Source organism: Amblyraja radiata, chromosome 14 (assembly GCF_010909765.2).
Source record: "Amblyraja radiata isolate CabotCenter1 chromosome 14, sAmbRad1.1.pri, whole genome shotgun sequence".
Lineage (NCBI taxonomy): Eukaryota > Metazoa > Chordata > Chondrichthyes > Rajiformes > Rajidae > Amblyraja > Amblyraja radiata.
In genome coordinates, this window is record NC_045969.1 from 14,506,084 (window position 1) to 14,530,036 (window position 23,953).

Here is a 23,953-nt window from a genome sequence, read left to right on the forward strand (position 1 = left end):
GTCCAGGGCCCGCTTAAGGGCGCTGGAAGCTCTGGGGTTTTAGATGCTCTCTGGTGCATTCTGAACCTTATTTTGGAGCATTTTTGCACCAGATTTATGACCAATATTTCAGAAATAATTTTGATTGAGTGAAGAATTATGAGTGGGTGGAATGGGATGATTGGGGTCATTGTTGTATCCATTTTTTAAAATCAAGAATTGAAGTTGTCCTTGTTTTAATAATCAAGTTGTACTGTTGTGTGTGTGTGTGTGTTCTGGTAGAGATCTATCCCGTCGTCTCCAAAATCGTCTTACCTGAAAAATTAATGCTTTATTTCACGAGTTATTAATCAAAATGTTCAAAAATCTGAAAGAACTTAGAGAAAAAAACACCTTGCTTTGGCTGATGACATGATGACGTCACAATGGATCTGCTTCGCACGACCTGCGCTATGTTCCACATGCTGTGACGTCAACCCCTGCGACAACTCCCCCCCCCCCCCCTCCCGTACTCGGGCCCTGGAGCCTGCAGCCGGGAGCCGCCAGTCGGGAGCGAAGGAGTATTGCATTCGGGAACCAGCCCTTCCGTGATGACCCCTCCCCCCAGGACTCTGGATTGTAGCCGCTGAACACGCAATCCTTTGGTTGACGTGCGCCCCGCTGCCCACACCCTGCTCCCTTCCCCCCCTCCCCCATGGTCCTCCAACTCAAGTCGTTCCCGAACAAAAGTTTCCAGCACTCCCCTGCCTCCCTCAGCAGTGGGCTTTAAAAAAAATCCAATTGCACTTCCCACCCATGTTGCAATAGAAATTCGCCCTCCCCCTCCTGTGAGGTGAAAAGTTCAGTGTTCCTGTGTCGCAACTTTGTATCGAAGTGTGTTGGAAGCTGGCAGTAATGATGTTAATTAAAATTGTGAATCAGAATATGTCTGCTTCCCCCAACGCAATATTCCATCACTCAGCCGTTCCTCCAACGCAACTTAACCCGTTCCCCAAGGTTAAGATTCCAGCACTCCTCTGCCTCCCTCAGCAGTGGACTTAAAAGAAATTCCAATTGCATTTCCCCTACCTGCCGCAGAAGTTTCAACTGCAATACCAATTGGCCCTTCCCCTCCTGTTGAAAAATCCCATTGAGGTGAAAAGTTCAGAGTGTTTCTGTCTTGCAACATTGTATCTAAGTGTGTTGGAGGCTGGGAGGAAGGATTTTAACAGTAAAAATCTTGTTAAAAGTTGGCATTTTTAAAACTTTAATCGCGAATAACATGTGAGATATAGGATGAAATCTTCAGTGAAGCTGGTCACTGCTAGCCGAGCCATCGTGACGTCATCAGTTGAAGCTGGTCATTTTAACTTCAAAGTCTTTTGATTTAAAAAATAATTTAATCAGTAATAAGTCAAGAATAAGTTGAGAAATAAAGCATAAAATGTTCAGTGATCTCTGCCTAGAGGGGGAAACTGAATCAGAATATGTAAAAATGTGATCGTTACCGCGTAGTGTTTTTGCGAAGATGTAAAGACAACCACATATACACACACATACATACACACACACACATACAAGATGAGTCTTTTAATAAGTACAGGTGCACAACCTTTTATCCGAAAGCCTTGGGACCAGACACTTCTCAGATTTCGGAATTTTTCGGATTTCCGAATGGAAGATTTTTAGCGTAATTAGGTAGGTAGCGCGGGCGGCTTGAAAAGTCTGGAGCGGCTGCCTCCTCCCCGGAGACCGGGGAATCATTGTGAATCATTGCTTAAATGTTAGTCAGTTAGTTTGGAGGGATTTTATGTGGTGGGGGGGGGTGAAGGGGGAAACTTTAATTCTTAGTCCCCTACCTGGTCGGAGAGGCGGGGAGCGGGCAATGCCTTACCGGGTCGCCGTGCAGTAAACTCCGGAGCACGGTGGCCGCCGACTCCCAACATCGCGGAGCTGGGGGCTGTGGGCGTCTGGCCGCGGGCGGCGCCGGTTGGAGCTCCGACCCCGGCAACTCTACCCCTGGCTGCGCGGCGCTCCAAATCCAGCGCGGCCCGCGGCCGGACGCCCGCAGCCCCACGATGTTGGGAGTCGGCAGCGTCGCAGCGCTGGGATACCAGCGGGGAGCGGGCAATGCCTTACTGGGTCGCTGTGCGGTAAGCTCCGGTGCGCTGTGGCCGCCGACACACAACATCGCGGAGCTGGGGCTGCGGGCGTCCGGCCGCGGGCCGCTCCGGTTGGAGCTCCGACCCCGGCAACTCTACCCCTGGCTGCGCGGCGCTCCAAATCCAGCGCGGCCCGCGACCGGACGCCCGCAGCCCCAGCTCCGCGATGTTGGGAGTCGGCGGCCACAGCGCCGGGTCAAGTTTGGCGCCAAACGCGAGCTTTGGTGTGCAGACGACATCCTGGAAAAAATGTCCGGTTTTCGGAGCTTTTCGGTTTCCGGAACTCCGGATAAAAGGTTGTGCACCTGTACTATACCAAGTGAAGACCCGTTGGTCATGCTACCCCAACGCACCCGTTCCCTACCCATAGTCCCAACGGGAGGCGTGGTCCTCCAACTCAAGCCGTTCCCCAACGTAAGATTCTGGCCTATATAGATAGATATAGGTAGATTTTGTTTTTCTAATTTAGTTCAATCCTTGCTTTAAAAAAAAGCTTCTGCCACTGACAGCTGAATTCAAATAAAACATTCCAGTAAGTTAATTGTTCATTAAAGTTGCCCTCCCGTCATTGTAACAATGTAGAGGAAGAACTAAAGGCTATTTTCTCTACTTGATGATTTGCAATTTAGTTACTGGTGCAAGTTCAAAGAAAATTGTTCTCAATGTACATTAGTAGATACAAATTCAGCTTTGAAAACATTTTAGCTATGCTACAGAATATTTTTGACAGAATACTTCAAAAGTAATGTTTAACATTACAACACTTCAGCATCAGAATAACATTATTTATTACTTGAAAAAGTTGCCATTTAGTGTCAATCTTTTTGTCCAGTAATATGTCAATTCGAAATAGAACAGGTGCAAAAACAGATAGGTAGCGAGATAAGATTAACCAGCTGTGAATGTTAAGTAACATGGATCAAAATGGCAGGAATATTGAGACATTGCAGATATGTATTTTATATTTGGCTGAACCTGTGTGCCTGAGGCCTCTAACAATAAGCTCCTGCAAGGGATGAGAGATCACATGAACTGCTGCAGCATCACAAGGACATACAGTACAGCTCTGCTGGAAAATCATGTTTTCGGAAAAGCATGATCTTATGAATAATGGTCTTTCCTGACACGCCTCTCTCAATCGGCGCCACACATGTGCCCCAATTTTCCTGTTCCGAGGGAACTACAACTTCCATGATCCCTGCAGCCAAGCAAAAGCACTGGAGCCCATAATACCTTAGTAGCTATGACTAATGATAATGGAAATTTCTTTGACAGATCAGTGAAAGTCCAAAGCTCTGAAAATTTTAGTTAATTATTGGAGATTTCAAGGCATGTAAACATATTTCCTTCTAATAATAGGAAACTAAACAATGTTTTCAGCAAGCACAATGGTGGCAAAATACTGTGTCCAACAGTCCTGGCGGAAGGCACGAGTGCCCTCAATTAAAATCAAGATTTTACTTTGCCAAGATATCAGAAAAGCAGCTTAACCCTTGAAACAACTAACCTCTCCTCACTAACAAATATAAATTGGATTTGTGGATTGACAGGAAGAGAGAGTAAGCATTTCATAAGTTTAACACGTTGTGTATGCAATTTTATTAGAACAAATTTTACAAAAGTAGCATAACGGTAGAAGAAGTTAAAATCCCAGATAAGGTACAGCACATTTTGTTCTTTGGCTATGCAGTACAAAAATAATAGTTAATCATCAGCTGAATTAGAACAATAGCAAAGGTCTATAAATAATTTGAATGCAGTGGACTTTCACTGACCTCAACTAACATTGTTATAAATGTATTTTACGTAACCATAAGTCACTGGAGTGCTGATGACGAACACTAATGAAACCTTTCAAGAACTTGATCTAATATAGAAGGAGCTAAATTCAATACCATAAATATAAATAAACTTATTGCCCTTTAAGATTATGTAATTTTGTGTGAGGGGGGGGGGGGGGGGGGGGGGGGAGGGGATGCTTAGATAATTGAATAAAAAGCTGGGCCGAGTATAACAATATGTATAACAGAAATATATATGTCATTAATAGAGCCAGGATGTTTAGGCACTAGAAATCTCTGAAATAGGAAGGCAAATAGGCATAATAAAATTACAAAAAAAGCACGAGAAAGGCATGTATTGACCAAAAAAAGGCATAAAAAGATGTTTCCATTGCCAAAATATGGTTAAAAATGAAAATATAAAGGTATACTACATGTTGCCAAAGTTCCCTGGTTGCACATAATTACTAGCATATTTTTCAAATGATCTGGTCTTAAACTATGCCATCTGTCAGACAGAATATGCTTCAGCAGGGCTCGAAATTAGCGGTTGCCCGGGTGCCACTGACCACCCAAAGTACCACCGGCCAACCTAAACGGCGAGTCATTTTCCCCGGCTTGGCACGCAGATACTGGTTTAGATTAGATTCGATTATTGTCATTTCCCTGCAGTCATACATATAATAAAAAATGACAAAAACACACAATCAACGTAAATTTAACATCCACCACAGTGAGTTCACCAAACACCTCCTCACTGTGGTGGAAGGCAAAATCTTAAAGTCTCTGTCTCTTCCCTCTATGCCGAGGCGATCCAGGCTCCAGATGTTGTGACTTCACCGGGTGATGGTAAATCCCGCGGCTCAACCGTGCTCCGCGAACAGGCCGGTCCAAACTCCGCTGCCGCCGCCACAGCTCCGAGGCCGAGTCGGGTCTCCGCTGCCACCGCCATGGTTCCGGGGCCGAGTCGGGTCTCCGTTGCCGCTGCCACCGCCGCCACAGCCCTGAGGCTGAGTCGGGTCTCCGCTACTGCTGCTGCTGCCGCCACAGCTTCGGAGCCGAGTCGGGTCTCCGCTGCTGCTGCTACAGCTTCGGGGCCGAGTCGGGTCTCCGCTGCCGCTGCTGCTGCCGCCGCCGCCACAGCTTCGGGGCCGAGTCGGGTCTCCACTGCCGCTGCTGCTGCCGCCGCTGCCACAGCTTCGGGGTCGAGTCGGGTCTCCGCTGCTGCTGCCTCCGCCACAACTCCGGGGCCGAGTTGGGTCTCCGCTGCCGCTGCCGCCACCGCTCCGGGGCCGAGGTTATACCGAAGATAGTCACAAAAAACTGGAGTAACTCAGCGGGTCAGGCAGCATCTCTGGAGAAAGGAACGTGACGTTTTGTGTCGGCGACGGCTGTAATGCGTGGGAAAGATGCTAAGTGTGGCGTGACAGAGGGTCGGAGCGAATGACGGGCCCCGAACAGCAGCGACAACGACTCCTCCCGCACCCAGCCCGGCCTGATTGCGGCTGCTGCCTGCAACTCCGCCAACGGCGCTTTCATAGAAACATAGAAAATAGGTGCAGGAGTAGGCCATTCGGCCCTTCAAGCCTGCACTGCCATTCAATATTATCATGGCTGATCATCCAACTCAGTATCCCGTACCTGCCTTCTCTCCATACCCCCTGATCCCGTTAGCCACAAGGGCCACATCTAACTCCCTCTTAAATATAGCCAATGAACTGGCCTCAATTACCTTCTGTGGCAGAGAATTCCAGAGATTCACCACTCTCTGTGTGAAAAATGTTTTTCTCATCTCGGTCCTAAAACTTCCCCCTTCAAAACGGGCTGGTGCCGGGGGCAGGGGGTTGTGCGGGAGGTCTTTAGTACTTGGATCATTGCAATTGCAATTGCAACTGAGGCAGGTGGAATCTGTACAAGGAGGATGGGTTGCACCTAAACTAGGTGGAATCAAATACAGTCAATCATTACATTCAAGAGACATTGAGACAAGCAGTAAATTGGCGAGGCATAGTATATGAGCCTAATGTGGGCAAATGGGATTAGTGTAGCTCGGCAAAAAGGTTGGCATGGACGTGATGGGTCAAATGGCCTGGTTCCGTGCTACATGATTCGTCGCTCACTGCAAGCTCTGTACCTCTTGATTCACTCCTGGTAGCAGTTCAAATCCAATACACAGATCCATTTTATTCTTCTAATTGTTGTCAGTGTGTTATGTGTTAGTGATCCAGGACATTTGCCTTTGTGTTAGCATGGCTTCCAAATGGCTGCAAGCTGTACAACATCAGACTATGTAATTCCCGTTATGTTTTATGGAAGACAATGGAGCTGACAGCTAAGAAAGATGATTGTGCCCTTTATTGCCATTTTATCGATAAGATGACAGTAAAGGAGACAGATCTCTAACAAGTAAATGGGAGAAGGAGGTTAATAGCTCTGTAAACTTTACACACTCATACCATTCTCCCACCCCCCCCCCCCCCCTCCCCCTCCCCCTTCCCCTTCCCCTCCCGCCATCCTCAAACCGATTTTGCCGGGTTATGTTTTAAAATGCAACCATAAACTTTGGCGGCTCAATTTAACCATGTTGGAAATTCTTTGTTCTACTGCTACTAAGAAGATAGCAGGACACTGACATGGTTTAATTGGAAGCCATTCACTCTTACTGTTTGGAGGTGATGGACCTTTATTAGGATTTGGCCATTATTTGACTTCTACTTCTTCACATTATGCAGAACCAAAACGGAATGCACACATTTTCATTTCCTCAACCACCTTTCATTTATTCTGAATATCTGAAAAACTTTGTGAAATATTTCTACATGAATTCCTCGTTTACCATTTTGACATTATGAGGGATATCATGTCGCCTTGAGAAATAATCATTTCAGGATAAATAGACGTCAAAACCAGAAGAATTAAAACTGTTCTGTCCTTGCTTGAAATACATACTATTTTTTTTCCTTTTTGCATTGCGTGTTGGTATCTATCTTTATCTATATCTATATAATTAAAAGTCTCATCTTGACCACTTCCTGTTTGCACAGTGCTTTGATTTTAGAAAATACGTTACCACATATGGCTGTGATTTTTTTGGCCATCTCACTCAGAGTCCTCCTCTGCTGCGCAGGCCCCGAGGATTTTTCCCATTGGTGAAAAATAAAAGACTTTTTAATGTTTAAAAAATCTTGAGATTCTCTCTCCTGTCAATCACCGCCATGAAGGCCACACCCCTTCCGGTGGGAGGGGGGAGGGACTATAAAACCCGTAAGTGTGGGCTACAAGATGGCGAGGGAGCGGTCACGACTCTCTGTCTGAGCTGGGAAACTACAGAACTGTGAGTATGCAATGTACTTGAATAAATGATTTGTTAGACCTTAATGAAAATGAAATGTGTTGTTTAGCCGCCCTGTGTTTGAAACTGCAAGGCAATGGAAATGAAGTGAAAATGCAATGAGCTGTTTGGCTTGGGCCTGCCCTGTGCTTGAAAGTGCAATGGCAATGGAAATGAAGTGAAAATGCAATGAGCTGTTTGGCTTGAGCCTGCCCTGTGCTTGAAAGTGCAATGGCAATGGAAATGAAGTGAAAACGTAATCAGCTGTTTGGCTTGGCCTGCCCTGTGCTTGAAACTGCAACGGCAATGGAAGTGAAATGAAAATGCAATGAGCTATTTGGCCTGCCCTGTGCTTGAAACTGCTATGCATTTGGAAATGAAATGAGTTGTTTGGCCTGCCTGAATCCACTAATTTTGACCCCTATTAGCCGATAAACCAGTCCCCTTTGCCCAAAATGCCCATATTAGCCCAGGAGGAGCACTTTGGCCCAAAAGGCCTGTCCCAGGCCAGGAAAAGTCCAGAAAAAGTGCCTTTCACTGAGATTTCACTCAGATTATTTTTTAAAGAGCCCCTTCGGTCCATCAGACCTGTACTAGCCCAGGAGTCCCTTCAGCCCATCAGTAAGTATTCCCCCTGCAAGTATTAAACCTCACCCCAGTATTCTTCTCCCTCCCTTCAGTTGATCCCTATGAGAGATCCAGGCCAGGATAGACTTTCCTCCTTCATTGCTGTGATCTGCAGAAAAAGATGAAACATTTCTAAAATTGATTTTCCACCCTCTTCCCCTTCTCTCTCACACAGTCTCTCACATGTTTTGGGTAGAATTTCTGGCAGTTTCTGGGCTGCCAGCCCACCAGGCCTGAGTGACTGAGCTGCCAGCCCACCAGACTTGAGTGACTGAGCTGCCAGCCCACCAGGCATGAGTGACTGAGCTGCCAGCCCACCAGGCCTGAGTGACTGAGCTGCCAGCCAACCAGGCCTGAGTGACTGAGCTGCCAGCCCAAGAATCCATTCAGCCCACAATGTCCATACTAGCTCTCTGGAAACCAGTCCCTTTGGCCCACAACACCCATACTAGCGCTCCAGAAAGCCCGCCCCCCCCCCCCCCCCCCCCCCCCCCCCACCTGCCAGCAGTATTGGAATTAGTGGAGAGGTGGAATATTGTGTTGAGGGACCAGCCCTCCCGTGTGAACATCCCACTTAGTCTAGTATAATACTAAAACTCTCTTTGTGGCTTTTCTTCCAAACCCTAGGCCACAGCCTTCCCATTGTCACACATTCTACTCACATTTTGCCCGTCGAGGCGATAATCATCTTCCCGTCGCATTCCTCCCTATATTTCCCAAGTTTTAAAATCATTTAAAGTTTTAAAAACAGCCCGGGGCCGAGAAAGAAGACGCCACAGGAACCAATGATGAGTCTGCTTCCGGGTTCAGGAACGAATCCGGAGATTAAGTCAGGACCTGGACTGGAGCCCAGGTGGCGGCCGAGCTAACGGCTGGAGTCTACAGCCAGGGCCGGGCCGAGTACGAGAATCAGGCCGAGTTCCACGGTAGGTCCTGGGACAGGGAATGGAAGTGAGGGGAGGACGATGACGGAAATGGGGAGGGGGGAGATGGTGTGGGGAGTGGGATGGTAGAGGGAGATGGGGGGAGGGGTGTGGAGGAGGAAGATGGGGAGTGGTGGAAGAGGGAGATACCTCCCTCCCTATCTACCCTCACTCCCACCCTCTTTACCCCCCCTCCCTCTCCCTTCCACACCCTCTCTACCCTCCAACCCCCCACTCTACCCCCTCCCTCTCCCTCTACCCCCTCCCTCTCTGCCTCTCTCCCTATCTACCCCCCTCCCTCTCCCTTCCCCTCCCCTTCCCTATCTACCCCCCTCCCTCTCCACGCCCCTCCCCTCCCTCTCTACATTGAAGGACTTGTGTCCCGCCAAACAGTTCCTCTGTCTCTCAAATCTGAGTGGTTTGTCTCTCAAAACAAAAGTGGGAGAGTCTAGAACTAGAGGTCATAGCCTCAGAATTAAAGGGCATTCATTTAGGAAGGAGAAGAGGAAAATTGTATTTAGTCAGAGGGTGGCTAATCTGTGGAATTTCCTGCCACAAAAGGCGGTAGAGGCCAAGTTCGTGGATATTTTTAAGGCCGATAGATAGATTCCTGATTAGTACAGGTGTCAGAGGTTATGGGGAAAAAGCAGGAGAATGGGGTTAGGAGGGAGAGATAGATCAGCAATGATTGAATGACGTACACTAGGTGGGCCAAATGGCCTAATTCTACTCCTATTTCTTATCATCTTGTGACCTTATAACTGCACTGTAACTGTTGCTGCTGCCACTGAATCTGAAAGGCTGATGGATGAGGAAAGAACCATAGCTGCCACATGCCTCCACTGCCTTACAGCAACAACTGACAGCTGCTTCATAATCCGTGCTTCCACTTTACATGAAGGTGATTGTTGTTCCAACGTGACGTACTGTTTGCCCCATTATATGCAACTTGAGGGAAAATTTGCAGAACCCTGGGATGTCATTGGAATTGCACAGAATCATGGAAGATGCCAGGAGAGCCATTGCAAACATTGGAATTATTAGTAATGTCTCTCTCTCACACACACTCTCTCTCACACACACTATCTCTCCTTGAAACACCATGAATTCCCTGTTCAGCAAATAAATGCAACGATCCTACATTCCTAATCCATCCTTTCCACTAAACCTGCTACTTTTAGACATACTCTTCCTCTCTTAGTTTCTCTGCATTTCCCAGTTGCTAACACATACTGTATTATGCATTTGATTATCTAGCCAAAACACTGAACTACAACATCTTCAGATCAAATTGCAGGACCAACTGTTATATTTCATAGAGTCATAGAATCACAGTATGGAAGCAGGCCATCATACAAACCAACCTCCCTTGCACTGACTCCATTTATACTTCATGCTACCACGGCAAAGCCAGCAGCATAATCAAGGACGAGTCGCACCCTGACCATTTCCTCTTCTTTCTCCCATCGGGCAAAAGGGATAGAAGTGTGAAAACGCACTTCTCCAGATTCAGGGACAGTTTCATCCTAGCTGTTATCAGGCAACTGAACCATCTTACCACAACTAGAGAGCAGTCCTGAACTACTATCTACCTCATTTGTGACCCTTGGACTTTCTTTGATCGGACTTTACTGTTTGTATCTTGCACTAAACGTTATTCCCTCATCATGTATCTGTGCACTGTGAATAGTTCCATTGTAATCATGTATTGTCTTTCCGCTGACTGGTTAGCACACTACAAAAGCTTTAACTGTTCCTTGGTACATGTGACCATAAATTAAACTGAACGCATCCAAATGCTCATCTAGTCACTTCTTAATTGTTGTCAGTGACACTGCTTCTGATAAACCTACATTAAAAAAATCTAGGTTTATCTTGATGATACTTGCAACTATATTTCTCACATTTTTACATTTTCTATGCTGCTCTTAATAGGGTGGCTCAATGGCACAGCTGATAGAGTTAGTGCCTCACAGCACCAGAGATCCAGGTTCGATCCTGACCTCAGGTACTGTCATTGTGGAGTTCACATGTTCTCCATGTGACCAAGTGGGTTTCCTCCTGATGTTCTGGTTTCCCCCCCACATCTCAAAGACCTGCAAGTTAATTAGTCTCTGTAAATTGCCCCTATTGTGGGGTGGAACATTGCAACCTTCACGTGGTCCGCCCTGTTTCAACGAATGCAATCAACCCGGCATGCACAATCAAATAAGATCAAATAGAACAGGTTGTCCTGCAACTTTAGGCTGTGCACGCCATAAGCAGTAAGAAGAAGCCCCTATTGTGTAGGAACTGGATGGGAAAGTGGATCAATGTAGAACTAGTGTGAATGGGTGATTAAGGGTCAGCGTGGACTTGGTGGGCCGAAGGGCCTGTTTTCATGATGTATCTCTAAATTAAACTAAACAAAACGCACTTTTAAATTTTTTTTACATTTTCTGTGCTCTGACTTACAGCAAAGTTGATTTCTCAGGACACTGGCTTCATTTTTTTGCCTTGACATCTTCGGAGGGGACAGAATTTTCTTTGTTGGAATGTACATGTTCTGAACTCGGTTTCATCCTTTAACACCTCCCACTGCTCTGACGCAAGTCTAAATTAGCTGCTTGCTATCCATTTTTTGCCAAATGATTTCTGTGTCTCAGAAGATTGGCTTCATTCCAACCAGAACTTTTACTGCTGGTTTATTTTTAGTCCTTTTCCATTACAAAGAAATTATATTCACCACTGCCACAAGTAGTGTTATTGTTGCCACCAGTACCAACCTCCCAGTTTTATTTCATGAATCCATGTTCAGGACTGTCCCTGCTCTTGTTCGTTGGCAATGTATAGATTTTTTTTCAAATGTTCTCTTGAATGCAATTTCTGCAAACTCATACTTTTATACTGCTTTTGTTAGAATAGTTGCAGTTTAGACTTACTGACTTTTCTTTTTTTGTCTCGGGAACAAAATTAGCCTGCTTATTTGTTTTTCTACCTTTTCTTAAACAGTCGATGGTTAGACCTGATGGTTTTTCCTTATTCATAGAACATAGAAACATAGAAATTAGGTGCAGGAGTAGGCCATTCGGCCCTTCGAGCCTGCACCGCCATTCAATATGATCATGGCTGATCATCCAACTCAGTATCCCGTACCTGCCTTCTCTCCATACCCTCTGATCCCCTTAGCCACAAGGGCCACATCTAACTCCCTCTTAAATATAGCCAATGAACTGGCCTCGACTACCCTCTGTGGCAGGGAGTTCCAGAGATTCACCACTCTCTGTGTGAAAAAAGTTCTTCTCATCTCGGTTTTAAAGGATTTCCCCCTTATCCTTAAGCTGTGACCCCTTGTCCTGGACTTCCCCAACATCGGGAGCAATCTTCCTGCATCTAGCCTGTCCAACCCCTTAAGAATTTTGTAAATTTCTATAAGATCCCCTCTCAATCTCCTAAATTCTAGAGAGTATAAACCAAGTCTATCCAGTCTTTCTTCATAAGACAGTCCTGACATCCCAGGAATCAGTCTGGTGAACCTTCTCTGCACTCCCTCTATGGCAATAATGTCCTTCCTCAGATTTGGAGACCAAAACTGTACGCAATACTCCAGGTGTGGTCTCACCAAGACCCTGTACAACTGCAGTAGAACCTCCCTGCTCCTGTACTCAAATCCTTTTGCTATGAAAGCTAACATACCATTCGCTTTCTTCACTGCCTGCTGCACCTGCATGCCCACTTTCAATGACTGGTGTACCATGACACCCAGGTCTCGCTGCATCTCCCCTTTTCCTAGTCGGCCACCATTTAGATAATAGTCTGCTTTCCTGTTTTTGCCACCAAAATGGAGAACCTCACATTTATCCACATTATACTGCATCTGCCAAACATTTGCCCACTCACCCAGCCTATCCAAGTCACCTTGCAGTCTCCTAGCATCCTCCTCACAGCTAACACTGCCCCCCAGCTTAGTGTCATCCGCAAACTTGGAGATATTGCCTTCAATTCCCTCATCCTAGATCATTAATATATATTGTAAATAGCTGGGGTCCCAGCACTGAGCCTTGCGGTACCCCACTTGTCACTGCCTGCCATTGTGAAAAGGACCCGTTTACTCCTTGCATCTTTCTTGGACATCACAACAAGATTTCTTTCTTCAACCAATATAAAACATCAGCAACCCTCCCACCGCATTCTTTTTTAATCCATCTGCATTTTGATAAAAATCCAAGTATTAAGTTGCTAATCCTTCTCTTCATTCGTTATGTTAAATAATAGCTATAATATCATGAACTTTCATCATGTATAACTGTATAAATTAGATAGCTATGAGATAGATATGCAGCAATAATTTTTACTCAATCAATTAACAGCACAATTGTTAGCCCAGAATTAAATTTTTACTTCACTCAGAAAATGTACACTAGGGCAAATTTATATTATAAAACTCTCTTGACTCTTGAATTTGTACATGGCCCATCTTAAAGTGAAAGATATTAAGTTTAAACATTCACAAATTTATTACTTCAGTCCTTACAAGTGACACTAATGGTACGAGTGTTAGTGATACATTGATTTAGACAGGCCTCCAATGACACGCCGTTTTTTTTTGCTATTACCAGCACAGTTAGAATTTTTGACAACTTTCAACACAACTCTCGGAATTTGGTTACAAATTCCTCAGTTTATCTGATGTTTTTAACTCTGTTACGAGTAATTACTGATGGAAGTTATAGAACAGGCACAAGGATTGCATGATGCAGCATGTTGGAATAGCAGTATAGATTAAAACAGAGTGCAAACTATATGTTCAGCTTTGTTCCACGATGCAGCGTACTCTGTCTAGGCCATGTCTTCAGCTAGGAGTGGAGGCCAAAGACTTCCTGGCAGCAAAAAGCAATTGACTAAAGGGCATCCTCACATACCTTTCAGCTTCCGTAATTCTACTTTCCTACGGTGAGCTGATGTAAGATTTGGACCAGGTGAATGCCCTTGTAATAAGTTGCACTCTTCCTTGAGACTGCTGCTATGTATTTGGACATGCACATTGGATCAGGTCTGCCGGGCTGCAAAATTGTAACACTGGGAGAGATTGGAATCTTGAGGAGGACTTTACAACCACATAATCAAAAGCAATATTAATTTGAGTTATCTACTTCAAACATAAATGCATTTTCGATAAACCCTCAGCCTCTTCAGAGATACTACTGCGATTCACTCCAAAACTTAACATAAATATCCATGCCATGTTCCTCTTGACCCTACGAAAATATATTCATCAACTGTAGGTAACTCAATTTTATCTGCCGATCCTTAATTGTTGATCCGCTTATTGAAGTCAAACTACATCTTGGCTTGTCAAATTTGCTGCTATGTTTATATTCTGTCTGAAGAGGAGGCTATGTATGAGTCAGTGTCGTAGAGTTGTACAGGACTGAAGCTGGTCCTTTGGTCCGTCATGTCCATGCTAAACGTTTTGGCTAAATCACATTTGCCTGCATTAGGACTGTGTCCTTTTAGGCCTTGTCTATAACAAGTGCCTTTCTAAATGTGGCGTAACTGTAGTGATTGTAGACGATTCCATCACCTGCTCTGGCAGCGAGTTCTGGATGTCAACCACACTCTGGTAAAACTATTTCCTTCAAATCCCTTTTAAAGATCCTTCCTTTATACTCTTTTTTTTATATGCCCATACCATGGAAATGGAATGTTGTCCATCTACCATTTATGTCTCACATAATCTTATCTGCTTCTATCAGGTGTTGTTCAATGGCCGCAGCTCTGTGAAATATTCAAAGCATGAAAATATTGCATACTACTTCATTTTAGTGGACACTGCAATTGTACCAATCACCGTCAACACAATGTGCACATTCCACCTCACCATGTTAGTTTTTTGTAATATTTAACAGCAAGTATAAACATTTGAGAAGCAGAAAGCCACCAAAGAATTTTAACAATGGGCCGCAGTATACTGCACCAAATATGATTTTCAAGTAGGACAGGAAATCAACTTCTCGTATGTCATTAAACTCCCCGTGTTCAGTGAAGTTACATTCTTCAGTTATCTTATACTGATGTTCAAACAAAAGTGCTTTACATTAATGTGGAAGTAACCCAGTCACAAAACAGGTGCCTTAACAACTATCTTATAGTGGGAAAGAAGAAAGCTAATTGGCCAACTATCCACTTGTTACATGCGGCAGATAGGAAAACTCAGAGGGAATTTAAAAAAAAAGCTTAAACAGATATTTAAAAAAAATTCAATTTACACGTGGGTTGAGGATCAACTGTCATATGGATGCATCATCCACATTACCCTGGCACGCTTCATTTTACAGCATACAAAGGTTTACAATGTTGACATTACCCCCTAAGTGCAAGTAACCCAAAAAATGGTTTAAGTTTGTCTACATGGAGAAGCAGGAGCGGAGTTAACGCGGCAAACCAAAATTATTGCATCATTTAAATAAAGATCTTTGACAAGTAGCAATCAAATAGAAAGTTACTTCCCATTCTCGTAATTGTACAGAAAATGTGTCAAATACGATGCATGGATACAGAACGTTGTGTTTGCATATCACATTCCTCTGGGATAGTAACAAACAATAAGGTTGATATTAAAAGGCACCGAGATTAAATAAGAATTACAACAAATACTGAATTGCTGCGGTAATTTTGATTTGCTTCGAGATATTGTCAATTACACATCAGTTTCTGTGCAAACTTGTTAAATTCACTCTTACCTGAAAAGATGGCCGAGGCGTTCATCTCTTTGGTCCGGATGAGGATAAGAAGATAGACCAGAATGGCAAGCGCTGTTATCTGTCTCCCTGGACTTCCATCGAACAGGGTCATCGTGCAAGTGCGATGAGAAGTTCACATCGTTTCAAATCGGTCTTTGCACGCCCATTTCTAAGTGACGTTGGTCTCAGGGGTCCAGCAACGACTCAAATGTCCAGCAACGTCTCAGAAGTCCAGCACACGTCCGGGGAGTGCTACGCCAGGAAAGGAGAGGATGCTATCCACGGTCACCTCCCTTCCAGGAGATCCAGGGTCCACAACCAATGCCTCTTTTAGGCACTGGCACAAAATCGACAACGTGTGCGATAATGCAATCCAACCCAGCCGAGGGGTGCGCAGACAAGAACCACCCACCCCGGGGTGCAAGTGGGGAAGAATCGCCTCACTCGCCCCTTGAGCGTGCAGATAGAACACAAACCTGTTCTGGTGGGCGCGAGGGAAAGTATAGAACCCCACCCCTAGGAGCACGCGATAGGACCTACCCCAGGGAGCGCGTGGGAACGGATGTCAACTACTACTGGGAGCACGCAGGATGGGATGGAACCCTATCCCAGCGCGCACGCGAGATGGAATAGAACACTACCCCGGGGAGCACGCGGGGTGGAATAGAACACTACCCAGGCCAGCACCCGCCCCGGGAATGGATGGAACACTGCCCCGGGGAGCACGCGGGAAGGAATAGAACACTATTACGTGGAGCACGCGGGGAGGAATAGAACACTATCCCGGGGAGCACGCGGGAAGGAGTGGAACGCTATACAGAGGAGCACGCGGGATGGAACCCCGCCCTTAACTCGCGGGATGGGATAGAACACCACCCTTGGGCGCACGCGGGAAGGAGTAGAACGCTATCCCGAAGGCACAAGGACAGCAGGATCTTACTACCTGATTGGTACACATACAATTTCCCGAGAGCAGGCGAGTCCAAATCACATTGCGAGTCAGAGCTACCGATTTTCGTGGGTTTTTTTCTTGTTAAAGGTCCAGTTCTGCCTGAAAGTTTTTACTGCAATTACAATCTCTTCATTATAACGTCCAAGTGTTGTTTTATGCTGCGTTATATCCTACGTGGCTTCTCGCCCCACCTGCTGCAAAGTTCTTTGACAAAGCATATCCAAAAAATACAAACTTGAATTGTTTCCATCCCGCATCTTTCCGCTTTTGGCTACAATAGCTGTTGATCGCAGTTTACTTGCGTGTGCCTTTTGGGGGTGTGGTTCTTAGTTTCCTTCAAAATTATTTGGTCCCCAGTTTGAGAAGAGTTGGGAGGAAATTGTAACTTTTAGATGTTCAACGCCCAGACATTGCTTTCCGTTTCTTGCTGAATGTGGAGCGGTAACACTTAGTCTGACTTAATTGGTCTACATTATCCACAACCCTATTCTTTTTATTGCAATTTGCCAAGGACGAGTACTTTAAAACGTGTCACGCTCGATTTTGTTTAAAAAATAATCATGGCGTTGCGCAATTCAGACATTCCCTGCCGCGAACTAAATGCTGCTCAAAAAACGATTTGATTCTTTCGATTTTGTCTCTTTGGTGCAGTCTGGATTTAGAAAAATGTTAGGGTTGCTTTAATTCCCAATTGGCACTGGCACTGGTTTTTTTCCATCACTTGACGCCCCCGTAATTTCTGCAGAATTCCCGTTCTCCAGGGACGGTGAATGGATGTCGTGTTACTCCTTGTCAGTTTCACAGGCAGATGGAAATAAATATTCCCGCCCACTGCTTCCAACTCTTGTACAACTCCAACACTGCTGCCAGTCTCTGCCTCCTCCAGAGGTGTTCGCTAATCCTGATAGCTCACGGTTGTTGTTTTTTCATCCAACTCTAACCAAGAAACGTTAAATCATTGCGAAATAGAGAGAGCAAAAACTTTCCTATTCCAGGTGTTTCGCCTTCATGTCACAATCTCGTTACCGCTTCCACCAAAGTGTTCGATGACTTTAGAATCTTCGGATTTAAAAAAAACCTTATTGCGACTGTTTTGGTGGATGGGTTGACACCACCAGAGCGTCAGCAGCTGTGGGTGGAACCGATTGTAATCCTATTTCTTCCACCAACCTTGAATTAATGGAGGCTGAAGCAATTCCAGTCTCTGGCGAACCAGTAATCTAAGTACTCGCATTCAGAAGCGTAAAATTATGTACGTAGCGAGAAAGGGAGAATGCATTTAAACATATACTGTTGTTGCAGCTCACGGTACAAGGAAATAGGACTGGGAGATACTTGAAAATGAGAGCCCAAGAAAGGTGAGAATCCGCCCTACTCGAAATAATTCAGTGTCCGCAAGCAAATTTACGCACCTGTGACGCCTATTGTTGTTTTGCCAAGAAATTTAAGCATTCTTGTCCCAGTCGCGGTTTTTTAAGTGCACAGTGCCCGTCTCCTGAAACCCTGGGCACTTGATGTCGCTTTTTTTTTAGTTTCGGTGCAATTTAGCTTTCCAGATAAATGTGTCAAAACAGGGGTTTTCCATGGTAGTCCTAATTTGCACCACAAACACTTAAAATCTTAAATTTGTGCTAAATGGAGAGACAGCAATTCGTGGTTGTCCAAGTGCTGAATGGTATAAAGTCATTTCAGATATATATGTTTTTACTGCATTACTAATGTTAGGTAAAAATTCATGGGACTGCAACGCACGCCCACTTGTGGTACAACACGACATTGCAGCTACGTCTTCCTCTTTTTTTGTGTGGAGAGGAACTGCAGATGCTGGTTTAAACTGAATGTAGACACAAAAAGCTGGAGTAACTCAGCGGGTCAGGCGGCATCTTTGGAGAAATGGAATAGGTGACGTTTCGGGCCACCTATTCCTTTTCCCCAGAGATGCTGCCTGACCCGTTGAGTTACTCCAGTTTTTTGTGTCTTGTTCCTCTTTTTTGTATATATCAACGGTCATGTATCAATCTCGAAAGAAGATTAATGCGTGATGTTCAAAAATCGTAACTCCTTAAGTTTCAATTGAATTTATCTCAACAGGCGGCACAGTCAGCAGAGCTGCTGCCTCATCAGCTCCAGAGACCTGGGTTCAATCCTGACCTAGGGTGCTGCCTGTGTGGTTCTCTCTGTGACCACGCGGATTTCCTCCAGGTGCTCCGATTTCCTCCCACGTCCCAAAGACTCATCAGCTTGAAGGTTAATTGGCCTCAGCAAATTGCCCCTTCTGTGTAGGCAGTGGATGAGAAAGTGGAATAACATAGTGTGAATGGGTGATCGATGGTCGGCGTGGACCTGGTGGGCAAAAGGCCTGTTTCCTTGCTGCATCTGAAAACTCAAGCTAAATATTAGATCAACAAATTTGAGGTAGTATAATTGTAAAGACATATTGGGGAAAATAAATATAGCAATACATTTGTCTTTTCTTGCAAAGCCACATTGGGGGAAAGGAATATATCTCCTCAATCGTCATTGTATATATCAAATATAGATCAATCCAGAAGCTGATTTAAAAGATTTGAGGTAGTTATGGAAAACAATAAAGTTGGTCCTCAAGTTAAGGTGTTCAATTGGGAGAAAGACAGATTTCAATATTGTTAGAGAGGACCTTGCAAAAATAGATTGGGAGCAGATACTTGCAGGCAAAATGACAACTGACAAATTGGAGACTTATAAAAGAGAATTAGTAAGAGTTCAGGGCCAGCATGTTCCAGTCAAGGTGAAAGACAAATTTGCGAGATTATGGTACCTAGAATGACAAAGGATCTTGAAGGTTAGATTGGAAAAAAATAGGAAGAATGTGGAAGGTCTTAAAAATTGAAATCAAGGATATTTTTTAAAGTGTACAGTGTATAGAAGAGCACTTACAAAAAAAAATAGGAGGCAAAGTGATTGATTGAATCCCTTCTTTGATTGAAGGGAATCCCAAGGTGAGAGGAAGGAGATTTTAAAGGCATTTGATAACATTTTTTTTCACAGAGAGTTATTGATATCTGGAATTTGGTACCAGAGGAGATGGTGATATCAGACACAATTACTATGTTTAATAGATATTTAAACAGACACTTGAAGAGGCAAAGTATAGGACATATACCTTATGTGGACAAAAAGGAATAGTGCAGATAGACAAAGAGGTAGACATGGATGTGGTAGGTCGACGACCCGTTTCTATTCGACACAACCCAGTGAGTTTATAACTCTTTGTCAACTGCTTGATTGTATTATGATTTTTAAATTCCCTATTATTGTTGCTGTTTGAATTAGATTTCAACATTTTCCCAGTAATAGTTGTTAAGCTCAGTGGTCTATTGCTTCTGGTTTAGTTCCTCCCTCTCTTAAATAGGGGAGCCGTGGCTGTGGGCTTTCCAATGTTGAAGGTTCTCAGAATCTAGGGAGTGCATCTTTTCAGCATTTTCTTCAGGGACTCTTTAGATCTCTCAAGATCCTCACAGCCAGGGTGTCATAGTCCTCCAACTTGGGTTACATTAATCGTGTGAGACCTCAACATTTACTCCAGATCCCATGAAGTTTCAAGGCATCAGACCGAGTGCGAGCAGAATTAATATCACCTCTTCATCCGTAGCAGCAGGAGAGACTAAATTACATGATTCAATGCTGCAGTGTCGTCGACCAAATGCAGCACAAAGCGAGGACCCATATCATATCAACTCTATAGGCCTTCTGATAAAATACCTTCACCTGGAACATTAACTCTGTTTCTCCTTCCACAGACTTGCTGAGGATTTCTAGTATTCTATGTTTCTATTTCGTATTTCCAACGAATGGAGTTTTATTTTATTTTCAGTGACTTTCTGGGCCAAGCACCTTCTGGCTGCGAGAATAAGACCACAAATCCCAGAAAGCACTTCGGTCGATCAGTTGCTTGTGGCTGCTTCCCAGGGTATGACTACAACTCCCAGAAAGCACTTCAGTAGACCAGTTGTGTAGGAAGGAACTGCAGATAGACACAAAAAGCTGGGGCGACTCAGTGGGACAATCAGTTGCATGTGGCTGCTTCCTGGGTTGGAATACAAATTCCAGCAAGTAACTGTGATATCTTCTGCTCAGACACAGAACACGAGTTGACTCACTGGTGACCGGAAATCGACTGCACAGTATGCTGTGGTTTATTTAATCATTTACAATCCTCCGACCAAAGGGGGCGCTATTACAACGCCTCCCACCTTAATGAAAAAGTTATCACCTTGTTTACATTTTTGAATATAACATTGTTGACATTTTTGAATATAATAAAACGGTATGAATTTATTACAATCTTGTCTGATAGTTTATTTGTATATAACTTGAATAAAATGAGGGCATCATGCATATATGTTGCATATACAATGATATGTGCATTTCACAAAATAAACTTCACAAATTAAACTTAACCATTGGGTTTCTCCTTCTTTCTGGATATCTTCCCTGACCAAAAGTTTCTGACTGTTAAGAACCACATGGACTCATTTTTTTGATCGAGTCAAGTCTTCCTTTTGTCCTACATTCATAGATTTCAGTCCATCAGTCAATATTGTTTGACTGTCAACCACACTTGAACCTCCATTTTCAGGCTGGTTCAAACTCTCACTATCTTGGAAACCTTCTTGTACCATTTCTGGTACATCCGTCGGTACCTGTACTTGAGTGGTAACCAAATTATCTGACTCGTCTAATTGATCTGGTTACAAACCTGTCTGTGCTTGCATAGGCATGACATGGTCAATGTGTACTTTTCTCACCTTTCCACTTCCAAACATCTTGACCAAGTATGTCCGTGGTCTGCACTTTCCCACTACTCTTCCAGGTAACCACTTTACCCACTTGTGATGATGGTATTTCACCTTTACCTTCTGATTCAACTCAACACTCCTTCCCTTTACTTCTGTCATGATATGCTTTTTGTTTCTCCTGTTTCTCTTCTTCTGTTTGAGCCAAGTTTGGTTTCAACAGTGAAAACCTTGTTCTTGGTTTTCTCTTCAAGAACAGTTCAGCTGGCGTTTGACCCGTAGTGGTGTGAGGTGTGTTTCGATATGTAATCAGAAAGTTAGCCAGTTTGTGAGATAGAGACAAGTCTTTTCTTTGGATTTGGATCCAGCAGTTGTTTGACTAATGTGCGCTTCACAATTTGCACTGTGCGTTCTGCTGCTCCATTTGAAGCGGGATGGTATGGAGCGACTCTAGTGTGTTTTACACCATTCCCTTTCATGAATTGCGCAAGCTCTTGTGAACAGAATTGAGGTCCGTTATCAGACACAATTTCCTTTGGAAATCCATAGGACGCAAACAATCCTCGCAAAATGTCTATCATTTTGCTGGATGTCATTTTGTCCATCAGAAACAACTCAACCCACTTGAAGTGACTATTAATCACAATGAACAATTGTTGTCCATCTATCTCTGCAAAGTCAACGTGTAATCTTTGCCACAATCTAGCCGGCCATTTCCATGGCTGTAGCAGTACTGTTGGTGGATTCTTTCCAACTGCTTGACATAGAAACATAGAAAATAGGTGCAGGAGTAGGCCATTCGGCCCTTCAAGCCTGCACCGCCATTCAATATGATCATGGCTGATCATCCAACTCAGTATCCCATACCTGCCTTCTCTCCATACCCCCTGATACCTTTAGCCACAAGGGCCACATCTAACTCCCTCTTAAATATAGCCAATGAACTGGCCTCAACTACCTTCTGTGGCAGAGAATTCCAGAGATTCACCACTCTCTGTGCTACACTCTTTCACCATTTGTACTGTGTCCTTATCTAGACCAGGCCATCATAGATAGTTTCTAGCTAGACTCTTTGTTAAACACATTCCTAAATGCTGATCATGAAGATCTCCTAGCATATTTACTCCATATCTTTCAGGGATTACAACTCTCGCTCCCCACATGACACCCCCTTAGTCTACTGAGAGTTAATTCCTACGTACAAAGAATGGTTTCAGTTCCGCCTCTGAATCCGGCAATTTGCATGGCCATCCATTTGTAACATACTCCTGCACTCTTGATAAAAGTCTGTCAGTGCGAGTAGCCTTCCGAATGTCCCCTGATGTGATAGGTAACTCATCTACATGAGAGAAATAAAACACGTCCTCTTTGTTTGGGGTAACCTCCAATTCCAAAGGTAATCTAGACATGGCATCAGCATTGCTGTGCTCTGCTGCCTTACCATACTGAATATCATACTGGTATGCAGACAATATCAATGCCCATCTTTGCATTCTGGCTGCTGCCAGAGTTGGTATGTGCGCTTTTGGATTTAGGATCACTGTCGATGGCTACCATTCAGTATTTGTGAAACCTCCTAAAGCCAAAAATCAATGCAAGAGCCTCTCGCTCTATTTACGCATAATTTCTCTCACTGGCACTGAGTGTTCTAGACACAAATGCTATTGGCCTCTCCTCTCCATTTTCTAGCACATGAGAGATCAAAGCACCAACACCGTATGGTGAAGCATCACATGTGAACTTCATTGGCTTATTGACATCGTAATGAACCAGCATTGTACTCTCTGCCAACTGAGCTTTACATGCCTCGAAGGCTTGGTCACATTCACGTGCCAACTTCCGTGGTACATCTTTTCTCAAGAGCTCGTTCAAGGGATGTAAACAGGTGGACAAATTTGGCACGAACTTCCCATAATAATGCACTAATTCTTAAAATGATCGGATCTCAGAGATGTTTCTGGGAGTGGGCGCGATCTTGATCACATCAACTTTACCCTTGGTAGGGTGTAGACCATCCTTGTCTATCTTATGACCCAAGTACTCTACCGAGTTCTGAAAGAACTCACACTTTTGTGCCTTCACTCTTAAACTGTGTGTTTCAAGGCATTTGAGTACCACTGCCAACCTTTCATCATGTGTCTGCCTGTCAAGGGCAGAGATGAGGATGTCATCCAAGTAACACACCACCCCTTCAATTCCCTCTAGAATTTGTGTCATCACCCCTTGAAAAATCCCTGGGGCTGATGATATGCCAAATGGGAGCCTATTGAACTGAAACAATCCCTAATGCGTGTTGATAGTCAGCTTGGATTTAGATTCGTCATCTACACCTAACTGCAAGTAGGCATTTGTCAAGTCCATTTTTGTGAGGACTTGGCCGCCTGTGAGGGTGCTAAATAAATCTTCTGCCGTTGGTAGGGTATCTGGTATGCTACCTTCCAGTACCTGGTTTACGGTTACCTTATAATCCCCACAAAGTCTAACAGTACCATCAGGTTTAGGTACAACTACAATGGGTGTTGCCCATTCACTACTTTCTACCTTACTGATAATGTTCTCAGCTACAAGTCTTTTCAGTTCTTTATCAACCTTGTCCTTAAGTACATACGGCCCTGGTCGCTGAACACCTTCGGATGTTGCTCGATTACGTCCTCCGGACACTTAAATTCTTCGCGAACGAGGAATATCTCGTCCCAGATGAGCTTCAAATCTGCAACCAATT

At 44.3% G+C, this 23,953-nt stretch overlaps 1 protein-coding gene across 1 annotated transcript in view; it reads right to left on the minus strand.

The window, feature by feature from the left end:
- The window catches only part of eva1c (eva-1 homolog C), a 78,249-nt gene extending 60,735 nt beyond the window's left edge, over nt 1-17,514 (minus strand). Inside the window, exon 1 of the mRNA XM_033032587.1 lies at nt 15,505-17,514. Within this exon, the coding sequence (XP_032888478.1) occupies nt 15,505-15,616 (112 nt within the window). The 5' untranslated portion in view covers nt 15,617-17,514. The remainder of the gene's footprint in view (nt 1-15,504) is intronic.
- Nucleotides 17,515-23,953: the final 6,439 nt, after the last annotated feature.